Below are 22,385 nucleotides of genomic sequence, written 5' to 3' on the forward strand. Positions count from 1 at the left end.
ACAGACAAAGTTTTATCCCAGTGGTGGTGCTGGGATCCATCACCCATTGACCCAGGGTGACAAAGGGACAGGAACGGGGCTTGTCCCCTATGTCTTGCGTCCCACTCTGATACAGGGATGTCAAAGGGGGGAAAAGATAAAAGAAAAAAAATCCCAAAAAATCACAGGGAAATTAAGGCATTAAAAAAAAAAAAAAAAAAAAGATTTAATTAAAGGCACAAATATTTCCCATCGCCTTTCCCTGGGGGACGGACGGACACTGGAGCTGGGGAGGGAACAAGTGGGGGGGTGGTGGGGTGGGGAAAAAAAAAGAGAGAAAAGAAGTAAAAAAAAAAATCTTCGGGGAAAAAAAAAAAAAAGAGGAGCCGCTGCGGGCCCGGGGGCGGGGGGGGGAGGGGGGGGGGGGCAGGGGGGCGGGCAGGCAGCGATGGGAAAATCCAACGGATGGACAGACGGACAGAGGGACGGACAGAGGGGGCGGGAATGCTGGTGGAACTGATGCTTCACGAGAGACACAACCGCAAACACTGCGTGGAGCTGGGGTCCAACGGGACGGGGGGTGGTATTTTTTTGTGATTTTCTCCTCTTTTTAATAGAAAAAGAAAATATTTTCTTCTTTTTTCTGTTTTTCCTCCTGGTTTCTTCCATTTCAGTTGTTTGGGTTTTTTTCTTTTTTTTTTTTTTTTTCCCCCTTTATGTGTTGGGTTTTTTTTTTTCTTTTAAATGTGATTTTTGTGTGTGTGTTTCTCTTCTCTTCTTGGTGTTTCTTCTTCAGAAACAGAAAAAAAACCTCAGCTGGGGGATGGCAGGTCACAGCGCCGGCTCAGCCTCCATCGGCTCCTCCGCCGGCCTGGCCAGGGGCAGAGTGGGGCATGAGGGCGCCGGACCCCCGGCGGGGAAACTGAGGCAGCGACACCAGCAGCTCAGTGGCCACAGTGGCCTCCAGCCTCCCAACCCCACTCCCAGTTGTCCTTGGGGTGGGACATGTGTCCATCAACCCCCCACAACACACGTGGCTGCACGCACAGCCCAGGGGACACGCATCCCCCCCAACACGTGTGGCTGCACACACGGCCCAGGGGACACGTATCCCCCCTAAGGACACGCATGGCTCCATGCACAGCCCAGGGGACAAGCATCCTCCCACCAGGGACACGCGTGGCTGCACACACAGCCCAGGGGACACGCATCATCCCCTTAAGGACACGCGTGGCTCCGTGCACAGCCCAGGGGACACGTATCCTTCCCCCCCTCCAAGGACATGTGTGGCTGCACGCAGAGCCAGGGCCACCCTGGGGCCATACCTGGGCTGGGGGTTGGCACCCCCCTGCTCGGCGCCCACCGAGAGCAGGGCCATGGCTGTCACCGTCTCAGCCTCCTCCGCCTCCCCCTTCTGCGCCTCCAGCAGCGAGCAGCCCACCGCCGCCGCGAAGCGCTTCACCGAGCCCCAGTGCTTGCCTGCGGGCAGCCGCAGCGCTGGGCACCCCGGATCCCCACGGCAGGGACAGCCTGGGGACCCGTGGGACCCCCTGGGCAGGGGGCACTGCACGGGACCCCCTGCTGTCACCCACAGCCAGGACAGCCCTGGGACCCCCATGGTGCGGACAACCCTGAGCACCTCCGTGACAGGGACAACTGGGGGACCCATGGGACCCCCAAGGCAGGGGCAGCCCCAGGGACCCCTCCCGTTCCCCCCCAAGGCGGGGGCAGCCCCAGGGACCCCTCTTCCCAAGGCAGGGGACAGCCCCAGGGACCCCTCCGGTTCCCCCCTAAGGCGGGGGCAGCCCCCCAGGATCCCCCCCCCACGGCAGGGACAGCACTGGAGACTCCTCCAGCTCCCTCTCAGGGCAGGGACAGACCCGCTGGGGTCCCTCGATGGTGAGGGCAGCCCTGTGGACCCCTCTATGTGTCCCGCCCCCCCAACAGAATCAGCCCTGGGGACTCTCTCCCATGTCCCCCAGTGGCAGGGGCAGCCGCAGGGACACCCCAGCAGGGCCCGTGTCTCCCCTCCCCGGCTGCAGGTTCTCACTCTGGATCTCTATGACCTTCTCCAGGGTGGCCACCGCATTCACATTTGGCTTCTGCTGTAGGAGGGATGGATCCAGGGGCTCCAGCTGGTGGGGGCACACACACACAGCACCATCAAGACCCCCAAACCTGCCACCAGCACCCCCCAAAACCCCCCACCAAGAGCAGGGCCAGGATTGGAACCCCCCTCATCAACCCAGGGGAAACTGAGGCACGACGCAGGGTGTGCACCTCAGCACAGCCCTGCACCCTGGGGTGGCCAAGGGGATTCCCACGGGTGGGGGGTCCCCACAGGTGACCCCCGTACCTCCAGGCCGAGCAGAGCGGAGACGCAGGCCTCCGAGGCATCACAGATGGCTGTCAGGTCATGCCCCCCCTCCAGCGCCAGCACAACCCGGCCCCCCGCCAGCATCATCAGCTGCTTTGTCAAGTGGCCAAAACCTGGGGGACACCAAGTGGGGGGGTGACAACGGCTCATCCAGGGTCTGTGTCCCCCCCCGAGCACAACCCCAGGCCCCACTCACATTTGGCGGTGACGGAGTAGCCACCGAGTGGGGAGAGGTGACCCTCGACAGCATCGAAGCCAGCCGAGACCAGCACCATGTCCGGGGAGAACTCGTTGGCGATGGGCATCACCACGGTCCTGGGGGGCAGAGGGTCAGGGCTGACCACAGGGACCCCCCCAGGATGTAGGGACACCCCCCCAGGACAAAAGGATCCCCTAGAGGCACGGGGGACAGCTCCCCGCCCCAGGACACAGGGACTTCATCACCAAGGGTGCAGAGACCCCCAACCCAAGGGCATGGGGACCCTCCCAGGACATGGGGATCCCCAAGGGCATGGGCACCCCCTCAGGACACAGGGACACCCCCAGGAGTGCAACCCCCCCCCACCTAAGGCACAGGGACATGGTCAGGACACAGGGATCCCCACAAGAGCATGGGGACCCTCCCCAGGGGTGTGGGAATCCCCACAAGGGTGTGGGGACCCCTCCCAGGACACAGGAACTCTTCCCTGGACCCAAGACCCCCACTGCCCCCTGCAAGATGCCCACCTGAAGGCAGTGAGATACTCCACGTCCCCGATGGGGGGGTCGACGCCACCGGTCCAGGCGATGTTGATGTTGTAGCCCACTCCCATCCCGCTGCCCACCTGGGCACAGCCAAGGGTGACCCCAACCGCTGCAGCCAGCGGAGGGGGGAGGGGAGAAGGGCAGAACAGGATGCAGGGTGACCCCCTCCCTCCTGCCCCCCTGCCCCGGTACCTCCTCGGGCGCCCCACTGCCTGGGAAGAAGTTGCCATCATCATAGCGGTGCAGGGAGATGTAGAGGACGTCAGGGTCGCTGTAGAAGGCTTGCTGGGTGCCGTTCCCATGGTGGATGTCCTGCCGGGGCACCAGCGGTGTCACAGACCCCCCACCCATCCCACGGGGTCCCCATTACCCAGGGGGGGTCCCCACCCCCCTCCTGGGGGGCCTTACCCAGTCCACGATGAGGATCCTGCCCACGCTGAGCTTCTGCTGGAGCAGTTTGGCAGAGATGGCCACCGAGTTGAAGAAGCAGAAGCCCCTGGGGACAGGGCACAGGGTCAGCCATGGGGGCACCCAGGTCACCACTGACCCTCCCTCACCACCCCATGGTGGGCAGGGGCCCACCAGCACAGCCCCCCCGCAGCCCCCCACTCACATGGCTGTGGACTCCTCTGCGTGGTGTCCTGGGGGGCGGATGACGGCAAAGCCATTCTGTGGGGACACAGAGGGACATGTGTGGCAGGGGGACACGGACGCCTGGGGTGAGCGTGCAGGGGAGCAGCACACATGCAAGTATGCACAAATACAGTGCAAACACATGCAAGCATGCACATGTGCCATCACGTACACCTCTGCAAGCGGGCACACATCAGAGCACACATGCAAGCACACAAGGGCTGTCGTGCCCCCCCAGGGGAGCATGCATGCAAGTGCACACCACCTGCGAGTATGCATGCAAGTGCACACCACGTGAGTTTGCTCGAGGACCACACACAGACAGGTAAGCATGCACAACAGTGGTGCACACATGCAAACTTGCACAGAGCCCACCGCACCCCCAGGTGAGCATGCATGAGAACACTGCACATGTGCAAAAATGCACAAGGACCACCATGCACGCCCAGGTAAGCACACGTGCTTGAGCACCAACACACCCGCAGGTAAGTGCACACGAGAGCGGTGCACAAGCCAAGCTTGCACAGGGGCCATCGCACGTCCTGGTAAGCATGTGTGAGGACAGTGCACACACACACAAGCGTGTGCGAGGATCATCACACCCTCAGGTAAGCATGTATAGACACCTGGGGCAGCGTGCACACAGTGGTGCACACCTGGGGCAGCATGCACACCCAGGGCAGCGTGCACATGGCAGTGCACACCCGGCGCAGCGTGCACACCCGGGCAGGCAGGTGGCCTGTGCCAGCCTGCCCCGCTCACCTTGATCTCGCCGGCAGCCACCTTGAAGGCGAGCTCCACCAGGCAGCCCACCGCCATGCGCACAGCACTGGACGAGTGCATCTCATTCCACACCGTATCACTGTCCACCTGCAGCCGGGGACACACACACAATCAGCGGGGCCACAGCGGCCCGGGGACCCCTCCCCCCCCGGCCACCATACACTCACCCCGATGCCCCCGCACGGCAGCACCGTGTACATCTTCTGGCTGATGGGACCTGATGGGGCAGAGCGTGCCGTGCCGGGGTGGGGGCTGGTGGGGACAGTGTCTCCCCCCACATGCTCCAGAAGGGGACCCAGGCATGTGGGCGCCCCCCACCCCCAGCCAGCACCTACCGAGGAGCTTCTTGCTGTCGAGCTTCTGACGGTTGAGGGGGCTGGTGCCATAGAGCAGCGTGTGATGCTCCGAATGCACTGTCTGGATCTCCTCCAGTGTCGCCTTCCTGCCCCGGATACGCTGGGGAAGGGGACAGAGGGGTGAGCCCCCCAAGCCAAGCAGGGGACCCCCAGGACGTGGGGTGCCTCACCTCGCACTTGCCAAGGAGGCCAGTCTCCTGCAGGCGGGACCAGATGCTCTGGATGCGGCCGGCGTGCTCAGGGTGGATGTTGGTGTTCCCGCAGGTGCACTGGTGCTTCAGCATGAACGTGTCGTACACCACGCCTGCACCGGGCAGCCACAGCGGCATGCCTGGGACTGGACCCCCAGGACCCCCACCCCCCCCTGCACAGGGGATCCCATGGAACACAGGGAACCCCACAGGAGAGGGGGACCCTGTGGGACATGGGCACTGCTGGGCACACCAAGGGATGGGGCACCCCAGGGGACAGGGGGATCCCATGGAATAGGGGGATCCCTGGGCACCCCAAGTGATTAGGAACCCCAGGGGAAAGGGGGATCCCGACGGCACCCTAAGGGATGGGGAATCCCATGGGATACGGGGACCCCTGGGCACACCGAGGGATGGGGCACCCCATGGGACGGGGATCCCATGGAATAGGGGGACCCCTGGGCACCCCAGGGGACGGGGCACCCCAGGGGACACAGGCACCCCTAAGCCCACCAAGCGATAGGGCAACGCGCTCGCCCCAGGACAACCCCCCTGTGCCATGCTCCCCCCCCAGCCTGTACCTGTGGTGAAGAGGTGCTTTGGGGGCCCGTCGGGCGCAGGGGGCTTGATGCCGGCACCGGCGGGGGACGACTGGGTGCGGGCGAGGGCCGGGTGGGGCAGCGCCAGGATGCCCAAGGAGGGGGCAGGATACAGCTGCAGCTGCGCCTCGGGGAACACCTGGGGGTCCCAGCCCCCCCCCCCGCCATCAACCCCAGCCCATCGCCCTGCATGAGCCACGGCCGCGTCCCGCTTGGGGAGGGGGTGGCCACGTCCGAAGTCGAGGTTGGAGAGGGGGGGAGGGATGAGTCACGGCAGGGGCCGGGGGGGCCGCGGTGCGGGGGTGGTGGAGCCAGGAGGCCGGGGAAGGGGGGGGGGGGATGGGGATGAGTCACCAGCCCCTCCGAGTCATCACTGCGGCAGCATGGGGGGGGGCAGGCCCCCAAAAAGCTGGGGGGGGGCGGGCACAGCTGGCCACGGAGCAGGAGATGGGGTGCAAGGGCGAGGGATGCAGACACGCCTGCAAAGGATGCGCGTGCAGGGGGGATGCTCGTGCACAGCGTGCTTGTGCAAGAGAGATGCCTGTGCAAAAGATGTGCATGCGAAGTGGGATACTCCTGCACAGGATGGTTGTGCAAAGGACAGTTGTGCAGGAGTCTGGGGCGGAGCCATTCAGGGAACTGGTGATATCTGGGACCCCCCCCACAGGTCCATGGGGCCCCCCAAGGCCTCACCTGTTTGTAGGTGACGCCCAGCTCAGCAGCATCGGGGACCCCGGGGATCTCAGCCTCGTTCCCACTGTCACCTGGCTCGTCGCAGGGCACCCCGCAGCCCTCGGGGTCCTGCAGCCGCTCCGGGGAGTCCCCGGCATCCGCGGAGATGAGGGCAAGGGGGGCACTGGGGGACACCCCATCCCCCGGCGGGGGCGACTGCTGCTCTGTCAGCTCCTCCTCCGTCTCCTCGGGGTGGGTGGGGGGCTGCCGCGCCAGCTCCCCCGGCTTGGGGAGCAGCTGGGGGGGTGGGGTGGGCATAGGTGTGGGGGGCCAAACTGACCCCCAAACCCACCAAAAACCCTGCAGCCAACCCCACATGCCCACCCCACACCCACAGCTACCCCACATCCCCCCCCCAGTATCCGCCCGTATAGACCCCATGCCCCACAGCCACTCTCCATCCAACCCCCACCCTGTACCCACCCCAAAACCCCACATCCCCCCCATGGCCCCCCCAGTATCCACCCCATCCCCACCCCATGCTCCACAGCCACTCTATATCCACCCCCCACCCCATCCCCACCCCATAACCCACAGTTACCCCACATCCCCCCCACACCCTCCCCATATATGCCCCACGGGTGCCCAATGCCCAACCCACGCCCTCCAGTCCCTCTCCCAGCCCCACAGCTGCCCCATGCCCGCCCCACACTCGCTCTCCCAGCCCCACGGCAGCCCCAGCCCCACCTTGCCCAGCTGGACCTGCTGCTTGTCGAGGAAGTGGTGCTGTAGGGCGCCGTGGGGCAGGGCGCCGTGGGGCAGCGCCTGGGGGCTCTGGGGCAGGGGGGACGACTGCGTGCGGCTGAGGGGCCGGTGCCGTGGCAGCTTGCTCACCGTGCGCACGCTGCCCGCACGCTCCCCCGTCACCAGCGGCGACTGCCCGTGCAGTGGCACTGCGGGAACCGGTGTCAGCGAAGCACCCTGGGACCCCCGGGACCCCCACCAGGGCAGCAGTGCCAGGGGGTGCTGCAAGCAGGGGACGCCGAGGCAGAGCAGGGGACCCACCGGCAATGAGGGTGCTCTGCTGCCGCGCTTGCTCCAGCAGCAGGACGTGCTGCAGCAGGGACGCGGGGCCGGCGGGGGGGTCCCCCTCCAGGGCCACCCCCAGCAGGCAGCCCGGGATGGACGAAGTGCTCAGGAACTTGCCGCTGAGGGCGGCCCCGGGACGCAGCGTGGCCACCGCCGGGCGCTCGGCCTCCACCTGCTGCGGGGACAGCTTGGGGGACGCCTGTGGGGACGGAGGACGTCGCTGTGCCCCCCCAGCCCTCGGTGGCCAGGCGCACCCACCCAGTGTGAGGTGACACCCCCACCCAGCCCTGCGCCCCCCAGTCTGGCAGCAGCCCAAACTGGGGAGCCTGGGGTGCTGCCAGCCCTCCCCCTGCATGATGCGGTTTCTCTCCCATGGAGAAACTGAGGCACAAACCCATGAGGGGGCATATGGGGGGGGGGGCACCCAGGGCTCCTGGCTTGGAACCCCCCTCTCCTGCCCAACAGTCAACCCATGGGCATGGGGTCCCCTGGGGGGCACTGGGTCCCCACACCAAGCCTCTGAGGTGCTGGGTCCCCAGGCCAGCCCTGCACGACATCAGGTCCTTGTGCCACCCCCCGCGGGGTCCCCACATCACCTCTATGGGGTTCAGGTCCACGTGCCATCCTGCATGGGGTCCTCACATCCCCCCACAGGGTCCCAGATCCCCATGCCACTTCCCCCGTGGGGTCCCCACATCCCCCCTATGGGGTTCAGGTCCCCATGGCACCCCACATGGGGTCCCCACATCCCCCCACAGGGTCTCAGGTCCCTTTGCCACCCCGCGTGGTGTCCCCACATCCCCCCATGGGGCCCCAGGTCCCTGTGCCACCCCCCAGGGCGCAGGGTCCCCACACCAAGCGCTGGCCCCGCTCACGTTGAGGTGGGAGTTGGTGACGGTGACAGTGGCCTGCAGCCCCAGGGAGATGTTGGGCAGGGACGGGGACGTGTAGAGGCTGAGCTGGCTGGTGCCGTCCAGGGTGAGGGCTCGGTGCTGGGGCAGGAGCTGCTGTGGGGCAGGGGGACACGGCACTGACACGCTATGAACGTGCACATGCGTGTGCCAAGACACACCAGGACATGCATGAGCTGCAGTCCTGGGAGCACACGCGGGGTGCATGCACCTGAGCACACACGTGCACCCAGACACGTGATCCAGCACACACCTGAGCAAACCGACAGCGCATGGCTGAAGCACATGCGTGCACCCCGAGCACTCACAGCACACACCTCAACACGTGTGCACCCGACATGCTCACAGCACACACCTGAGCACACGCGCATGCTGAGCATGCTCACAGTACACACCCGCACACACATGTGCGCCCTGAGCACGCTGACAGCACACACCCTGCACACGCGTGCACCACCCCCGGCAGCTCCTACCTCAGCGTGGATGTTGGGGACGGAGCCGGTGAAGCCGTTCTCAGCGATGGCGCTGTGGGAGCTGTTGGGGGAGCTGGGCCCAGAGCCCGGGGCGCTGCTGCACACCGAGGACACTGCAGGGCCAGCAGGTGTCACGGGGGCTGCTGCCGCCACCCCCAGCCCTGCCTCAGTTTCCCCTGCCAAGGTGCACGGCCGTGGGAGGGACAGGGCAGCCTGCACCTGAGTGTGCGCATGCACGTGCAAGGGTGTGCAAATGCACAAGCACGTGGTGCACAAGCACACAAGTGCAGCACAAGCATACACAAGCACGTGTTATGCAAACATGTATATGTACAAGTATGTGCGTGCACTCACATTACGAGCCTGTATACGCACACACGTGCACACTGCACAAATGTGCAGCGGCCCACATGTGCACATGTAGCACAAGCACGCACATAAATGTGTACAGTACAAACACATACATGCACAAGCACACAAACAGGTTGTACAAGCACACATACACACATGCACACTCACACTGCGCAAGCATGTATATGCACAAGCGCATGTGCACACAATAAAAACATGTATGCATGCACAGCACATACACGTATGCACGCAAGCATGTTATACCAGCATGTGGATGCACAAGCACCTACGTGCACAGCAGTGCACACCCGGCAGCCAGCAGGGAGTGGACACGGGGTGCTGGCCGGAGGCTGCCACCGCTGCACACGAACCACCCGGGGATTTGGGGAAACTGAGGCAGGTGGCAGCCCAGCCCGCCCGCGGCGCCCCCGGCTCACCCGTGATCTCGATGGCTCGTTTCTTGAAGGTGCTGATGACGGTGCCGTCCTTCCTCCGCAGCAGCGGGCTGCTCCGCCGCTCCGCCACCTTCTGTTTTAACCGCGAGCGCACTTTCAGGTTGGGTTCGGAGGCTGCGGGGGGGGGGCGGGGGCGGAGGGGGGGGAACCCGGGAAGCAGCATTAGCCCCGGCACGGCTCTGGCAGCCCCCCGGCAGCCCCCCTCCCACGGGCGCTCCCGCACCCACCGGTTTTGCGGAGCGGGAAGTCATCCCGGCCGTCGTAGGTGCCGAGGAGGGGCAGTTTGTAGGAGGGGGGGGTCCCCGGGCTGCCGCTCTGGGGGGGGGAACTCTGGTCCAACGAGGTGTGGTGAGCCCTGGGGGGGGCGAAGGCGGCAGAGACCCCGCTAGGACGCCTGGGTCCCCCCCTGGCCCGGTTTGAGAGGGAGGCTGTCTAGGTTTGGGGGGGACCTACCAACATTTGGGGTGCTGGGGGAGGGAATGGTTGGGGGGGCCGGTGCCCGGCTCCTTCGTCTTGCTGAGCAGGAACTCCTGCAGCTTCAGCTTCACCTCCGTGCTGGCGATGGCGCCTGGGGGGGGACACGGTGGGGGCGGCAGCAGGGGCACAGCACCCACACCCCCTCCCCAGGAGCCTATTGCCTCCCACCCCCCGGCCCCCAGCCCCACACGTGCCCCCCACTCACTCTCACGGCTCTTGTCCTTGGTGCGCAGGGCGTGCAGCTGCTCCAGGCGCTGCTGCTGCTCCAGGGCCTCCTGCCGCTCCCGCTGCCGCTGCTGCTCCAGCTCCTGCTGCCGGCGGGCAGCCAGCACTTCCTGCTGCTGCTGCGGGACAGAGCCGGGGGGGCTTGGGGACGGACACCCCCCACCTCCCACCCCCTGCACGGAGCAGGCCCTGAGGGGTCTGCGCCACCCTGCCCTCCCCCCGACACAGCTCCAGCAGCCCAAGGACCATCCATGGTGCCCCACAGCTCCGTCGACCCCAATGGCTCCATCACCCCTGATCAGTGATGCCCCACGGCTCCGTCACTCCCGGTCAGTGATGCCCCCAATCTCCTCCCCCACTCAACAGGCTCCATCACCCCTAATCCCTCCCCATCACTGTGCAGAGGTGATGCCCTCCAGCTCCAACACCCTTACACTGTCTCTAATGGTTCCATCACCCCAAAACAGGTGATGCCCCACGCTCCATCACCACCACCCCCAATTTCCCTCCTAAGGCTCTATTACCTCAGACTGGCAATACCCCACATCTCCATCACCCCCAACAGCTCCATCACCCCAGACTGGTGATGCCCCCAGCAGCTCCATCACCCCAGACAAGCAATGCCCCCCCGGCTCCATCACCCCAGACAGGCAACGCCCCCAACAGCTCCATCACCCCCAATCTCTATCCAGCAGCTCCATCACCCGACAGGCAATGTCCCCCATCTCCATCATCCCAGACATGCAATGCCCCACAGCTCCATCACCCCCAACAACTCCATCACCCCCAGTCTCCACCCAATGGCTCCATCACCCCAGACAGGCGACACCCCACAGCTCCATCCCCCTCCACCAGCGACACCACCCCCCAGTGGCTCCACTGCCCGCAGCCCACCTTGAGGTGCTTCTGGAGCTGGACCTCGTGCTGGCGGGTGAGGTGCTCATGCTGCTTCTGGAACTCGGCGAAGAGCAGCTGCTTCTGGAGCTGCTGCTGCTGCTTGAGGGCCAGCAGCTCCCGCTGCAGCTGCCGCTCCCGCGCCGCTGCGTCCAGCCCTGGCCCCCGGCACTCCCCGCACGCCTCCGCTGGCCCCTCCACCCCTGCGGGCACCAGCCAGCCTTAGGGGTGCTCAGGGGGGTCCCAGGGATGGGAGGGAGCTGGGACCGGGCAGGGGGACAGCTGGGGCACACGTAGGGGGCAGTTTGGGGGTGTCCCAGGCGCAGAGGGGGAGCTGGGGCATGCTCAGGGGGCAGGCTGAGCAATCCCAGAGCCAGGGGGCTGTTGGGGGGGGGGGGGAGCTGCTGGGTGTGTGTCAGGGATGAGCCCCTCCCATGAGGCTGCTGAGGGCTCCCACTAGCTCCGGGCACACCGGATCAGCCCTGTGCCTCAGTTTCCCTCCCCCAGTTGAAGCACAGCCCCACCCCCCACCCCCCCCCAAAATAAGCATCTGTAACATGCAACAACTAGCCCAGAGGGCTGCTGGGGTGGGGGCACACCGACACACACGCCCCCCCAACATCCCCCCCTAAAGCCCCGACTCAGGGATGGGCACAAACCCCCAAGCCTCCAAAGAAAACAGGGAGGGGACAGACACAGCTCCCCCCCCCCACAGCAAAGGGCAGGGGGAGGGAACCCAGGCATGCGGGGGCCCTGCCCCCCCGGGAGGGGGGTACGGCAGCTGGGGGGGCCCATCTCCACGCAAACAGGAAAGCGGGGGGCGGGGGGCACACGCTGCAAGCTAATGCGCCCACCCCCTCCCCCCCCTGCACCGCACCACTCGTGGCTGCACATCGGGCACTGACGTGGACATGTGCCTGGCACGGACCTGCAGACGTCACCAAGCCACGGGGGTCCAGCACCCCCAGCTCTGCCATCCCCCCACCCCAGTCCTGTCCCCGCCCCCAGCCCCCTAAAAAAACCCACTCACCCCTTCCCAGTACCACGCAGTGCTCCCCAGTGCCAATCAGCTCCCCCCAGTACAACCCAGCCCCCTAAGCCAGGCAGCACCAACCTCCCCAGTATGCACCAGTGCCCCCAGTGCCAAGCAGCCCCCCCTCATCATCCCAATCCACCCCCCAGGCAGGGGTAGTTCTCCTGGAGGGGGGGGGAAGCACACTGGGGTGCTCCTGCAGCCCCCCAGGACTTACAGCCCCCTCCAGTTTGGGGGGTAACAAAACCACCCGGGGGGGGGGGGGGGGCAATGTGGGGGGGAGCAGCGAGCAGCACCCGGGAGGGGCTAAAAATAGCCCCGGGAGGGGCCACGGCAGGAGCTGGCCCAGCCCTGGCCAAACCTGCACTTAGGGGCTCAGAAGTGGCTTTGGGCTGGCAAGGGGCCAGGGCCACCACCCTACCCGGCCGGGCCACCACCCTGCCGGGGGGGCCACCAGCCTGCAGCCCCCCGCCACCCCCCCGGGAGAAATGGGGCTGCTTAACCCCTGGGTGCCCACGGACCCACCAAAGCAAAGGGCCCCCAGGGCGGCACAGGGGCTCCCTCTGCACCCGTCCCCAGCACGGGGCAGGCCAGGGTGGGCAGCACCACCACGGCTGGGTCGCCCCCCCCTTACACCCAGCCCTTTACACACACTTGTGCACGGAGATCAGCTCTCCCCATTGCACACCCGTGCAAAGACAGCCAACCCCGCACACGCTGGTGCAAGGCGGACTGGCCCCTTTGCACACTTCCCCGAGGAGAGCAGATCCCCCCCGTGCACACCCATGCAAGGAGCCCAGCGCTCCCCTTGCACACCCACACATGGAGAGCAGCTCTCCCCACCGCACACCCATGCAAGGACAGCCAACCCTGTGCACGTCAGTGCAAGGAGGGCTGGCCCCTTTGCACACCTTCGTGTGAGGAAAGCGGCTCCCCCTCTTGCACACTTGTGCCAGGGCATGCACACCCCCGCACCATGCCACACTCGACCCCTCTGTGCCAGACCCCAGCCGCCTTTCTGCACTCGTCGTCCCCCCTGTGCCACCACAGCAGCACCCACCCCCCAAAACCACCCCAGAGCCAGCGGGGAGCCCCTGCCCTGGTGGGGAGACACTGCAACCCCCCCGGCACAGCAGGAGCTAAAAACCCCCAGTGGGTGCCCCACCGCCGTGGGGCTGGGGACCAGGGTGCCCCCCCAGGGACGGCACACCCCAAAACCCATGGTGGGGGACACACTGCTGGGGGCTCTCAGGGCCGCATCCAGCCTAGAGCACTACGGGTGTCACCAGCACGATGCCGGGGGGGGGGGGGCACATCCCCAGTGCATCCCCCCTGACATGCCCCAGCCCCCCGGCAAGGGAGAGCACCGGTGGGGACACACACAGCCAAAACCTCCCAGCGCTCCGGGACACTTGGGGGAACACGACTGGTGGTGGCGGGATGCTGCCAGGTTTAGGAGGGGGGTGGTGGTCCAGGACCACCCCCAGCACTCACCTGGGGCAGGGAGCGCAGCATGGAGCTGGGCACGGGACAGGAGCTCCAGCGAGGGCTCACGGCTGGACCCCCCCTCTGCGGAGAGACAGCCATTGCTGCTGTAAACGGGCTGCAGCATCGCAGGGGGCCCTGGGGCACGTGTGTGTGTCACCCCCCCCGTGGCGGGGGGAGCAGTGGGCCAGGGGTCACCAAGCATCCCTGGAATTAGGGGCAAGGGAAGCGGATGTGGCCCCCCCAGCCCGGGTAGGGTAGGGTAGGGTAGGGTAGGGTGGCCCCCCCCCCCGCCCCCTGCCAGACTTTTTTCTCTGACATCTGGAAATAGCCATGCACGGGAGGAGCCACTATAAATAGGGCAGCGTGCCGGGGGGAGCCACGCCGGGGGGAGCCACGCCAGGGGGAGCCACGCCGTCTCCCGTGGGACGGAGCGTGACACGTGTGTGTGTGTGTGTGTGCGTGTGTGTGTGTGTCCTGTGACACAGCCCCCTCCAGGGACACGCAAAGGCCACCCACCCAGCTGCACCCCCAAACTGCCCTGGGGGCTGAGGGGGAGGGGCTGCTCCTGCACGGAGGGACCGGGGGGCCTGCAGCTGGGCTGGCATCCCCGCGACCCCCCCCAAGGCACCCCCAGCCTGTCCCTGGCGAGCCCCTAATTGCAGGGGACGTTAATCCGCATCAGCGCCGCTGGGAATAAAATCCAGGTTACGTGGAGGGGGATTAGCCCCCACTCCGGGAAAGTGAAGGCAAGCAGCCCCCACACACCCCCGGGACCCCCCAGCGGGAGCCCTCCATGGGGACAGGGTCCCCAGCACAGGTGCCGACTCAGCACATTTTCTGCCGGATCAGTGACCTGAAGCAGCTCAGCAGGGCTGGGGGTGATGATGGGCTGAAGTGGGGACCCCCCCCAGCTCTGGGGGATGGGGGGACCCCCCCACCCCTCTGGCCACGCGTAACCCCCCGCTGGCAGCAGCCATGTTTATTTACCAGCATCTTAATCCCAAGCCGAGACTTTTAATAGCCAAGATATTTATGGGCTGTCCCCCTGCCAGCCCCCTGCCCCCCCCCGGGGTGCTCTGGGGCTTGACGTCAGCCCAGCTATTTCTGGTGCCGCCAGCGGGCAGGAGGCCACGGGAACGAGCCCTCCTGGCTGCTGGACCCCCAACACAGGCAGCCCCTGGCAGGGCAGCCCCAGCCAGAGGTGGTGGCACATCTGTGGGATGGGGGAGGACACCCCCAGGCACCCGAGGGGGGATGGAGGGGAGGTGGGTGCCTGCACCCCCAGGGATGGTACCGCCACCCGCGCGATGCCGGAGGATGCTGGGCTCCTGCAGGACCCCCGAGTGCATCCCAGCTTTGGGGTGATGCGGGGGAAGGGGGGCCAGCATGCTGCAAGCGGGTTGGGAAGGCACAGAGCACCCTAAGGGTGACTGGGGACCCCCGGGCGCTGGGGTGCCCCCTGCCACGTCCCTGTGACAGATGCAGCCCTGGGGATGCCCAGCTGCGACCTGGCCAACTCATCCCAGCAGCCCAAGGGCCTCGTCCCACGGAAGCATCTCCCAGGGGCCCCCGAAGCCCCCCAGGCTCAGCCCCAGAGCCACGGCCGGGAGGGGACCCAGAGGAAATCACGGCGGGGACAGGCAGAGGCAGCCGGGCCGTGTCCCTGTGCCACCGCGCCGCGTGCCAGCCCCGTGCCAGGCACGGCCGGGCACCGCTCCAGCCCCGCGGCTGCTCCAAAAATACCGGCGGGCAGCAAGGGGGGCAAGCGGCACGGGGGGCTGGGGACAGAGGGGACACGTGCCCCCCCACCTGAACCACCAGCGAGCACCCAGCTCTGTCCCACAGGATGGGGAGCTCTGCCCACACCCCCTGCCTCAGCTGCCCCCCCCCCGGCGCACCCCACAGGCAGCCAGGGGTCCCCATGCCCAGATGCTGCCGGAATTCCCAGCGGGCTCATTACCGGGCAGCTGTGACGAGGAGCCAGCGGCAGCCGACGCAGGCGCAGCCCTTGCGTCACCCATCACCCCTGCATGGCACCTTGGGGCACCTAGCACAGTGGGGTGTGACCCCTGCCCCAGTGTCCCCCCGGGATGCCGGGAGTCCAGGGTGGCTGGGGACAGCTCAGGGGTCCCGGCACGGTGCCATCGCCGCTCCGCACACACCCGTCTCACTGTGACACCCACGTGGGTGCTCAGGAGCCACGGCACCGTGGCAGGTGCCGTGGTGGGTCAGATGCCGCTGTGACACACAGGTCCCCATCCCTCCGACACCCAACGGGTGCTGGGGAGCGGAGCAGGGGGTCCAGAGCCATGGCAGGGACCCGACCCCCGTACAGGTGGGATGCGGCTGCACCTGGGGTGGGACGCGATGCCCAGGACAGGGCAGGGTGCCTGGTGGGGTGCAGCCCCCCAGCCCGGTGTCCCCCAGTCTCACCTGTGTCGCTCTGGGGGTCCATGGTGGCTGACGGGTGACAGCGGTGGAGGGGGGGGTGCAGAGAGGCAGGTGTCCGGAGATGCCGTCAGCGCCGGCCGAGGCACTGGGGCTGTGCCCGCACCGCCCAGGAGCCCTGCAGGACCAAGCAGCCTCGTCAGCACCCCTGTCCCCCATCCTGCCCCTGCCCCCCCGAGAACCCCCCACAGCACCAACCGGGGGGGCCCGGGCTGCTCAGAACCACGAGCTTCCCTGAGCTGGGGGCCAGATCCGGCACCACGGTCTGTTTCACCCCCCAGCCCATCAGCAGCCGCCGGCAGGATGCGGCCCTGCTCCCTGCCGCTACCCCCAGGAAAAGGGGGACCCGGGGGTCTGCGGGGCACCCACAGTGGGGACCCGGGGTGGGGGCGCAGAGGAGGCCGGGGGGGCTGACAGCGTTACACAAGGCTCTGCAGAGAAAGGGGGGAGGGCACAGACGTGGAACCTGGGGGGGGGGCAGCGGGCAAGTGCAGCCCCCAGGACCCCCCTGCGGTGCCACCCCACAGGGACACGGGTGGTCAGGCCCACCCCACGGGGGGCGATGCGTGTGCTCACAGCGGGGCTGGCCCAGCGCCCCCTCCCCCGGTGCTGCAGCCCCTCGGGGCACCCCCGAGGCAGGGGTCGGCAGGGCCACGCGGGGGGGCCACATCCATCTGCCCAGCGGCGCGGCGGACCCGGCGGGGCGGCGGGCGGAGCGTTACGGGCAGAGCCGAGCCCGCCGCGGTGCAACGGTCCCCCCCGCTGCAACCGGCCCGCGCTGCGGGGCCCCCGCCGCGCTGGCGCACGGGCCCCCCCGGCGCGCCCCCCCGCGCTGCACGGGCCCCTCCCCCAGCATCGCACCGCGCAAGCCCCACTGCACGGCGCCCCCCCGCCCCCTCCCCAGGCTGCAGCCCCCCCGCCATGCACGGCACCCCCCGCCACCACCCCGCTGCACCGACCGCCCCCCCCCCCGCTGCACCGCGCCGCCGCCGCTCCCCACACCCGCATCGCCCGGTGCCCCCCCGCCATTGCACGCCCCCCCTCCCGTTGCACGGCCCCCCCGCCATTGCACGGCCCCGGTACCTGCGCGGTGCCCGGCCGCGCCGCCCCGCGCGCGCCCCGCCGCCCCTCCATCTTTGCAGCGGGGCCCCGCCCGCCCCGACAACAACATTCGGTGACGTCACTCGCCGTCACGTGACGGAACCCTGCGCTAAAAATAGCTTCGCTCCCTCCCCCTCCCCCGGGGGCGGGGCGCGGCGGGGTTGGGGGGGCGCCTTAAAGGGGCCGCGTGGGGCGGGCGTGTAATGACACGCGTGGGGGGGGCCGGCGCTGGTGTGCAACGGCGCGTCTGAGCGTGCACCGCGTGCTGGTGTGCAAAGGCGTGTGTGAGCGTGCATCATGTGCATGTGCAACGGCACATGTGAGCATGCACCGCGTGCATCATGTGCTGGTGTGCAATGGCACGTGTTGAGTGTGCACTGCATGTGGGTGTGCAACGGTACATGTGAGTGTGCATCATGTCCTAGTGTGCAGCGCATGCTGGTGTGTAACGGCACGTGTGAGCATGCACTGCTTGCTACTGCGCAACAGTGCATGTAAGTGTGCAATGCGTCCTGGTGTGCAACTGCACCTGTGAGCATGCAGCATGGTCTACTGCCCGCATGTGTGACAGGCTGATGTGGGCACGTGTGTGAGTGTGCGCCATGTGCTAGTGTGCAATGGGACATCCTCTGTGTGTGGGAGGGGTTGGTGCACAGACACACGTGTGAGCATGCACCATGCACTACAGTACCATGACCCACATATGAGTGTGTGCGTGTGCGCACCATAGGCTGGTGTGTGATGGCACACACGTGTGAGTGCTGTGGGTTGGTGTGCATCAGCACACATCTGCGTGCATGCACAAGAAGTTGGCGTATAATTGCTTGTACACAAGTGTATGGATGCACATGTGTGAATAACCGTGTGCAACAAGCTGGCAGTGCGGTGCACACGTGTGAGCGTGCCTATGGCAAGTGGGTATGCACTGGTACATGTGTGCTCGCTCCACGGCAGCCTGTGTGCCGCCGCACACGCGTGTGCATGCACGAGGGGCTGGCGTGCCCTCGCACGCATGCACACGCGCGTTCCTGCCCCACCGGCTGGTAGCCCCTGCTTGTGCAATCTTACGCGCGTGTGTGAGACAGCGCTGAGGGGGGGACGGGACAGGTCCCCCGGGGCCGCTCTGCGCGTGAGGCCCACGCGTGGGCGCGCGGGGGTGAGTCATGTCGGGCCGGGGCCGCCGTGAGTCACCGCCGGGGACCAGCGCGGACACTCACACGCGTGGGTGCCCGGGGGGGGGGAGGGGTGTGGTGTGAGCGCGGGGCGGGGGGGACCCTTGGGGCGGGCGGGCCGGCGGGGGGCGCTGCCACCTCCCCTTTAAGGGGCGCGGCCGCGGTTGCTGCCCGCCGACAGGCGGTGCGAGGCCCTTAAAGGGGCCGTTCCCGCCCGCCCTCCCCGCAGCCGTGGGTTCGCGGCCCGGCCGGGCCCACTTCCGGCTGCGGGGCCTGCGCCGCTGCCATGGTAACGGGAGTGGGGGCAGGCGGCCCGGGGTCCCCATGCGGAGGTTTGGGGTGAGCCCGGCTCCCGGGGGGGAGCCTAGGCGGGTGGGGAAGGCCGCCGCCGTGGGGCCCCCGGGGTCCGCTCCGGCTGCGCGGGGTGGGCCGGCCTGTGGGGAGGGGGCGGGAGCCCCACGGGCCGCCTGTGGGACGGGGCGGTCCTGGGGGCTCGCACGGGGGGGGCGCCCCGCGACCGGCCCCCACCCCGGCTGCACCTCCTTCCCACAGGCCGGCCGCCTCCAGAAGCTGTTCGGGGCCGACGGGGACTTGGCGGATGAGGTGAGGGACGGGGCGGGATGGCCCCCGCCTGGCACCGGGACAGACGCGGGGGCAGCACCGGGCCCGGCGCCTCCCCACGGAGCTGGCAGCGGGCGCTGGTGCCCGTTCGGCGGCGGTAGCTCCCCCGGGGGCCGTGGGGTCGGTTCTGGCCGGCCCCCTCGGCGCGGCGCTGCCCGGCTCCCCGCACCTCTTTCCGCAGGATTTCCTCTCCGCCGTGGAGGATGCGGAGAACCAGTTCGTGGTCCCCGGGCGCCTGTCCCCCGGCCATGGCCCGCCGCCTCCCTGCGCGCAGCCCCTCCGCCCGCTGGGACCCCAGCCTGGTCGCGGTCCCGGTAAAGCCCCTGGCCTGCGGCCCCTGGCCAGGCAGGGGGAGCAGCCCACGGGCTGCGGGGGACCCCCGGCCCGGGGAGCAGCTCCCCAGGATGAGCTGGACAACGACCTGTTCCTGGCAGCCTGCATGGAGCTGGAGGGCCCCGAGCTGCTGGCGGGGACCGGGCAGTGGGAGAAGCCCCCGTGGGTGCGCACAGGGCAGGGGAGCCCCCAGGAGCGGGTGGCCCCCAAGAAGCTGCGGGTGGGAGACGAGCTGGTGCCACCCGGCTCCGGCAGGGCAGAGGATAGGCAGGGCCCCCTGCCCACCCCACAGGCAGCTCCTGCTCCCAAGCTGGTGCTGCGGCCCAGCGCAGCCAGTGCCTGCCCCCCCCAGCCGCCCACCCCCCTGGGAAGCCCAGGTGGCTCCGGGGGCTTCATCCCCGCACCCAGGGGTCCAGCCCTGAGGCCTTTCCAAGTGCCCCTATGCCAGCCCACAGCGAGCAGCTCCTCTGTGGGGCCATGGGTGTCCCAGCCCCCCACTGCACAGGCACCCCGGCAGGGCTGCCCCCCGTCCCAGCTGCCCCCCAGGCCCCCCACGAACCCGCCGGCCTTGGTAAGCAGTGTGGAGCCCCCGCCGAGGCAGCTGCTCGGGCCAGCCCCGGGCAGCTTGCAGACACCAGTGGTCACCAACCACCTTGTGCAGCTGGTGACAGCGGCCAGCAAAGCACCTGGGGCTGCCCCCCGACTCCCACTGCAGGGGAAGACTCGCCGGTTCCCAGGACCAGCTGGGATCCTGCCCCAGCAGGTAGGTGCAGGGGATGGGATGGGATGGGCTGAGCTGGTGAGGAGACACAAACCCCTGGACATCTCTGTTTCTCCCATCAGCATGCTGGGAAGCTACTGGAGAACATCCTTGTTTCTGCTCCCCAAACTCCAGCTCATGGGGCTGTGATGAAACCACGGATGGAGGTAACCCCCCTACTCCAGCACAGATCCGGATGTGAATACCAGTGCTGCTGCTGCGGGCAGTCCCCAGGCCATGGCTTTTAGAGGATGATGTTGGAAGGGGAGGGGGTCCCTGGGGCTCCCCTCTTGCTGCAACGGGGCCATGAGATGTGCTAGGGTGGTGACCACGGTTGTCCTGTCCAGGGACTGCCCAGCGCCTCACCACCCACGGAAGAGGATTTCGGGAAAGGCCCCTGGCTTGCCATGAAGACAGAGCTGGGTCTGGATGAGAGGGACCCTGGCTGCTTCCTCAGGACCTACAGTGTGGTCATGGTGCTGCGGAAGGTTGGTGAGGGCACTGGCTCTGGGGACTCGGCTTCCCATCTCTCCCCTTGCTCCCTGGAGCTGTTTCCAGGGCCAGGCATCAATGTGGGGAGGGGGCTGAGGTGGGCTGACTGGAGATATCCTGTGCCCCTGTGGGGCTGCCCTTGGGGACGTTGGTGTGATGAGGGTCTCTGTGGGCAGGCAGCCCTAAAGCAGCTCCCAAAGAACAAGGTCCCCAGCATGGCGGTAATGATCAAGACACTGACCAGGACCAACATCGATGCTGGTGCCGTGTTCAGGGACCCGACTGGTGAGTGCAGCCACGCTTGTGCCCGTGTTGGGGGTCCTGGCCATCGCTCCCCATGGCTAATGGGTCCCCTCCTCATCTGCAGGAGAGATGCAGGGCACGGTGCATCGTCTGCTGCTGGAAGAGAGACAGAGTGAGCTCAGGCCCGGCTCAGTGCTGCTCCTGAAGCAGGTAGGGGATGTGGAGGCAGATCTCCAGCAGCAGTGAGGCCTTTGGGGCCATTCCTGCTGCAGGTGCCACTAACCCATGGTCACCGTGTCCAGCCGCCCAGCTCGCATCCCAGAGGAACAGGACAGGGGGCTGCTCCAGCTCCCCCCCAGGCTGTGGCCAGTGGCACCAGCAGAAACTGGAGCTCTGGGTCTGACCCACCACTTTGTCCTCAACAGGTGGGTGTCTTCTCCCCGTCCCACCGCAACCACTACCTCAACGTCACCTCCAATAACCTGCTCAAGATCTTCCCACCGGAGCCCGAGGGCAGCTTCTCGCAACGGGAGGTGAGGGAGGGCATGGTGCTGCTGGCCCTGGAGGGATGGGGATGCCGGGACTCCCAGGGGTATTACCACGGGGTACGGGCTGCAGGGACCCTCAAGAGTAATTGGGGAGGTGGGGGGCGGCTTGGGAGGGACAGATAAATCCTTCTGTGGGCCCCCAACAGTTCATCTTTGCTGGGTTTTGCAGGTCCCTGCTAAGGCTGGGCTACTCCTGGACCACCACGCACAGCCCCCCCAGGGTGTCCCTGGCCCTGGGGATGGGGGACAATCGGGGACAGGGAGCCACAGCACAGAGCAGTCTCCTGGGGGCTTCTCCCTGCACCTGCAGAACCCCGGGCCTGGGCAAGAAGACCTGGTGGGAGCTGATGCCTGCGACATGGGTGAGCTGGGCCCGTGCCACATGGGGAGGGAAAGCTTGATGTTATGTGGAGAACCCATCCTGGGGCTGGGCAGTCTCCCCCCTGGGCAGTGCCAAAGGGGCGTCTCGTCCCACTGTGTCCCTAGTACGTGGGCTTGATTCCTCCACTATGCACGCGTAAAACTCATGAATTTCATCTTCCTTGTGCTTGTGCAGATGACCTGGATGGGCTCCTGGGAGAGCTGCCTGAGGATTTCTTCTCTGCTCCAGCCCAAGCTGACTGCTGCTGACCTCGGGGGGCTGCAGCATGGCCAGGGGGCCGGGGAGGCACCAGGAGGTTACCACTGCCACAGCCTGGGTTGCACCATGGCCCGGCAAGGGAGCTGAGCAAGCAGGTGATGCATTGACCACCCACCCGCCTGCTCCTTCCTCAGTATCGTCACGTTTGTTCTGGAGCCAAGAGCTGGGGGGACCCAGGGGGTCTTGGGTGGACACGGCCTCAGTGCCTGTCCCCACTCCTGCGGGCAGGCTGGCCCCTCTTGGCTCCCAAACCTGCATTAAAGGGCTGTTCTGTACCTGCCTTGCCCTGTCTGCATA

At 67.1% G+C, this 22,385-nt stretch overlaps 2 protein-coding genes across 10 annotated transcripts; one reads left to right on the top strand and one right to left on the bottom strand.

Annotated features, from left to right (window-relative positions):
* Nucleotides 1-390: 390 nt before the first annotated feature.
* On the bottom strand, nucleotides 391-20,983 carry HDAC5 (histone deacetylase 5). Of its 8 annotated transcripts, none has more exons than XM_055697601.1 (27): nucleotides 20,899-20,983; nucleotides 16,164-16,296; nucleotides 13,737-13,811; nucleotides 11,210-11,412; nucleotides 10,296-10,431; nucleotides 10,067-10,181; nucleotides 9,841-9,968; nucleotides 9,596-9,727; nucleotides 8,808-8,920; nucleotides 8,299-8,427; nucleotides 7,400-7,622; nucleotides 7,082-7,287; nucleotides 6,356-6,631; nucleotides 5,645-5,801; nucleotides 5,043-5,176; nucleotides 4,852-4,972; nucleotides 4,684-4,733; nucleotides 4,496-4,603; nucleotides 3,714-3,769; nucleotides 3,509-3,596; nucleotides 3,293-3,412; nucleotides 3,083-3,180; nucleotides 2,553-2,671; nucleotides 2,336-2,469; nucleotides 2,030-2,114; nucleotides 1,305-1,458; nucleotides 391-850 (listed from the first exon to the last, which is right to left on the bottom strand). In XM_055697601.1, the coding sequence occupies exons 2-27, from the start codon at nucleotides 16,183-16,185 to the stop codon at nucleotides 811-813; spliced, it is 3,222 nt and encodes a 1,073-aa protein (XP_055553576.1). In that variant the 5' UTR covers nucleotides 16,186-16,296; nucleotides 20,899-20,983; the 3' UTR covers nucleotides 391-810. The 8 variants fall into 8 exon arrangements, with proteins under 8 accessions (XP_055553576.1, XP_055553572.1, XP_055553574.1 ...); XM_055697597.1 differs by having other exon boundaries at nucleotides 8,299-8,430; XM_055697599.1 differs by having other exon boundaries at nucleotides 7,400-7,598; nucleotides 10,296-10,434.
* HROB (homologous recombination factor with OB-fold) lies at nucleotides 18,627-22,363 on the top strand. 2 transcript variants are annotated; one of them, XM_055697603.1, is made up of 10 exons: nucleotides 18,627-18,740; nucleotides 19,004-19,054; nucleotides 19,254-20,168; nucleotides 20,249-20,332; nucleotides 20,513-20,653; nucleotides 20,834-20,942; nucleotides 21,025-21,110; nucleotides 21,326-21,433; nucleotides 21,618-21,810; nucleotides 22,005-22,363. In XM_055697603.1, the coding sequence occupies exons 1-10, from the start codon at nucleotides 18,738-18,740 to the stop codon at nucleotides 22,076-22,078; spliced, it is 1,764 nt and encodes a 587-aa protein (XP_055553578.1). In that variant the 5' UTR covers nucleotides 18,627-18,737; the 3' UTR covers nucleotides 22,079-22,363. The 2 variants fall into 2 exon arrangements, with proteins under 2 accessions (XP_055553578.1, XP_055553577.1); XM_055697602.1 differs by lacking the exon at nucleotides 18,627-18,740 and adding an exon at nucleotides 18,761-18,790.
* Nucleotides 22,364-22,385: the final 22 nt, after the last annotated feature.

This window comes from Falco cherrug, chromosome 20 (assembly GCF_023634085.1).
Source record: "Falco cherrug isolate bFalChe1 chromosome 20, bFalChe1.pri, whole genome shotgun sequence".
Taxonomy (NCBI): domain Eukaryota; kingdom Metazoa; phylum Chordata; class Aves; order Falconiformes; family Falconidae; genus Falco; species Falco cherrug.